The sequence below is a fragment of the Sitophilus oryzae genome, unplaced genomic scaffold, assembly GCF_002938485.1.
Source record: "Sitophilus oryzae breed Bouriz unplaced genomic scaffold, Soryzae_2.0 scaffold_1442_pilon_pilon, whole genome shotgun sequence".
Lineage (NCBI taxonomy): Eukaryota > Metazoa > Arthropoda > Insecta > Coleoptera > Curculionidae > Sitophilus > Sitophilus oryzae.
The window spans coordinates 2,271,223-2,274,148 of NW_022146107.1; the positions used below are offsets into that span (position 1 = coordinate 2,271,223).

At 30.7% G+C, this 2,926-nt stretch overlaps 1 protein-coding gene across 1 annotated transcript; it reads right to left on the minus strand.

The window, feature by feature from the left end:
- Nucleotides 1-1,264: 1,264 nt before the first annotated feature.
- Nucleotides 1,265-2,019, minus strand: LOC115877246. The gene is made up of 2 exons (XM_030893397.1): nt 1,883-2,019; nt 1,265-1,611 (listed from the first exon to the last, which is right to left on the minus strand). The coding sequence occupies exons 1-2, from the start codon at nt 2,006-2,008 to the stop codon at nt 1,339-1,341; spliced, it is 399 nt and encodes a 132-aa protein (XP_030749257.1). The 5' UTR covers nt 2,009-2,019; the 3' UTR covers nt 1,265-1,338.
- Between the last annotated feature and the right edge of the window lie 907 nt (nt 2,020-2,926).

Consider the following 2,926-nt stretch of genomic DNA (forward strand, 5'->3'; position numbering starts at 1 on the left):
GTGGTACATTTTACCACACTGTCTAATACACATACAAAATTCAGGTTTTAGTATTTGGAAAAATTATTGTTAATCAACGTAAACAGTGAATTAATGTAGTTTAAATACTAGGATCATATTAATTGGTGCTATTTAACAAATATTTAAACAGTTTTTCTTATTTTTTAATGAAATAAGCGAATTATATCGACCATATTAGTATCTCTTTGTACTTAGTACTCTTTGAAAATTTGTTACATTTTTAAAATAATCTAAAATGTCAATATTCCATGGGTATAGTGATAAATGAGGTCTAAATTATAAGAAAATGCTACTTCTACAAAAACTTGAAGAGATAGGTAAAAAACGGTATAATACAATTGGATAGTCAATTAAATTGTGCATCTGATTCTCGTAAAATATACAGTGTGTTCCATTTAAATTAAACAAGTTATTGGCGTTTAAAGCTAGTAATTATTTAATAAAAAATTTTAGACACCCTGTATAAGGTAGTATTTCGTTTATTATTGCAACACAATATCTGATCAATAAATAAACTTCAGTAATTATTTAGTATTAAAAACTTAGATACCCTTGGAGAAACGAAGCCTTAAAATTTTTACTGCAATTTCATAAAATTGAAAATATTTCAAAAACGGTAAGGTTTAAATGTAATAAACCTTAATCAAATTTACCTTTATTTTAATCGTAGAATCTATAAATATAATAATATACAGGGTGTTCCATTTAAAAAAATACAACTATAATAGTTTTAACTTATTTGGGACACTCTGTATCTTGTAAAAATATTTTTAGATTGTAGCTCTAATAGTTCTTCAATTTGTAAAAATCTAATCGTTTAGCTACAATACTCCGTGTCGTATGTGGTGAACAACCCTGTATTTATCTACAACGGACACTGTTTTATGGAAATTAGAGTTGATCCTTGTTTCTCGAAAATATTTTATAAGACCATTAACTTGTGAGTCATGTAATAATTTAATGTTTAACAGTCCTCTGCCCCCTTGTTTGCGTTCAAGATAGAGTCTTTCGGTACAAGCTCTCCGGTGATGTTTTCTATGTTTGGTAAGTTGTACTCTTATACTAGTGCATCTAGGTCAGTCGGGGACCATTTTATAACACCAAATGAACATGATATTGAAGGGATAGCCCATGAATGTATTGCTTTTTTGGTGTTTTTGCCATTGAGCTCAGTTTTTAATATTTTTTGTATACACCATTTTAATTTTCCCTCAAATTCCTTCTTAGAATTTTTTATGATTTTGATTATAATTTATTGCTTGGCTTTAAAACTTTCTGCAATAGCTCGAGTATTTACCTCAATACATTTTAAGGTATTTAAAGTCTCCTCAGACAAGTCAATAAGCCTGTTGCAAACACTCCCTTCCCGGAGTAGTCTAATCCTCCGAGATGGTTTAGATTTGGTACTTGTCTTTTGACAGCACTTGATGAACGTGAAGATCCACCAGAGGTCTCAGCAGTATAATCATGGTCAAGATTTGGTTCCATTGGTCTTTTCAGACCACGACTTGAGGATGTCAGTTCAGAACGACCTGCAGCTTCAGATGTCACAACATCTACGCTGGGTTCTAGAAATTGATTCACTGTTACCTTAAACAAAATATTGTGATTTAAATGTACATAAGCACACCTTTTGAAAAGTATAAAAGCAAGGGTGTAATATGATATGTAAACCTTGAATGCCATTTTAGACTATTATACTAGCCGTAGTACATATCCCTAGAGCTAGGAATTAAAAAAACAATAATAAAAAAGAGAAAAACTTTATATCAGGAATGCAAATAAAAATAAGAAAGAGACAATAGGTTTAGCCTTTCCGCATTCACTAAAATAATATAGTGCAAAAATTATAGAAACTTACTTGTCCAAAGCCCATTTCGGCCACATTATCTCCTTCAACTGCCACTGTTCCCAGAAGATTAAACAGCCTATTTTCAAGTTCCGAAAGAGGCACGCATTGAGATGGACCCCCTCCAGTTCCTTTCATTTCTTTATTTAATTTGGCTGCCTTGGACATTTAAACCGTTGACGTTCTGTTAAAAAAATTTTTTAACAGAACGTCAACGGTTTCTTGTAGACGTATCTGTTTTAAAAAATTAAAGTGTTCTCGAATAGTTGAATTTAAATATTTTAAATAGTTTTTTTCTTTATTCTTTGTATTTTTTTGCTTCCGACGACGGAAAGAGATAACTTTCCGAAACGTAAAGCATTTTTTTTGCTTTGTTAGACAAATATGTATTACCGTAAACATAACTTCTGACAAGCAGCGTCCGGTTAGGTTTAACGCAGAAGTGTTTACAAAAAATAATTATTTTATTTTGTAGATTTTCTTGCAGTGCAGTGGCGAAATACTCATACAGGATTTTTTTTGGAAAGGGTATTTTTTCTTGCTACCATGTGTTACGGTTCAAAATTTCACCGTAACTTATTTTACTTATTTTGCTTATTTTTAGGAATAAAAACTAAAACTTCTTGAATAACTTGAATAATAACGTTTAATTAGCTTACTTCTTAACTGTACATATAACTTCTAATAATATCTTATCTATTAAATCTCTTCACCACAACAATTTCTTGGGATGGAGTTGCCTCCGATAACTGTAATATAAAACCTTATTAATAAAATATCAATTTGTCTGTTTAAAACCTACCTTTCTTTCTACAGTGGTTACTAATTCTTTATTTAGACTTATGCTTGTGTTAGGATAATTTTCTTGGCATATTTCTTCGGAGGATTCTTGAACATAGACTTGATGTGATTATCTTTTGTCTGTTTCAACGCAACAAGTGGGAATGTTGGGTCTACAATATACATATGGGTTAAGGATTTTATTATGTATTTTTCCTGTGTGTAATCAATCGGTTTTACCTCATTATAGTTGACTTTCCCTAAATTTCATCTTGT

Excerpts from the sequence above, each read along its gene's own strand:
- LOC115877246 (XM_030893397.1), bottom strand. The coding sequence starts at position 2,008 with ATGAAAGGAACTGGAGGGGGTCCATCTCAATGCGTGCCTCTTTCGGAA. Across the intron at positions 1,612-1,882 it reads CCGAAATGGGCTTTGGACAA|GTAACAGTGAATCAATTTCT; the intron begins GTAAGTTTCTAT and ends ATTTTGTTTAAG.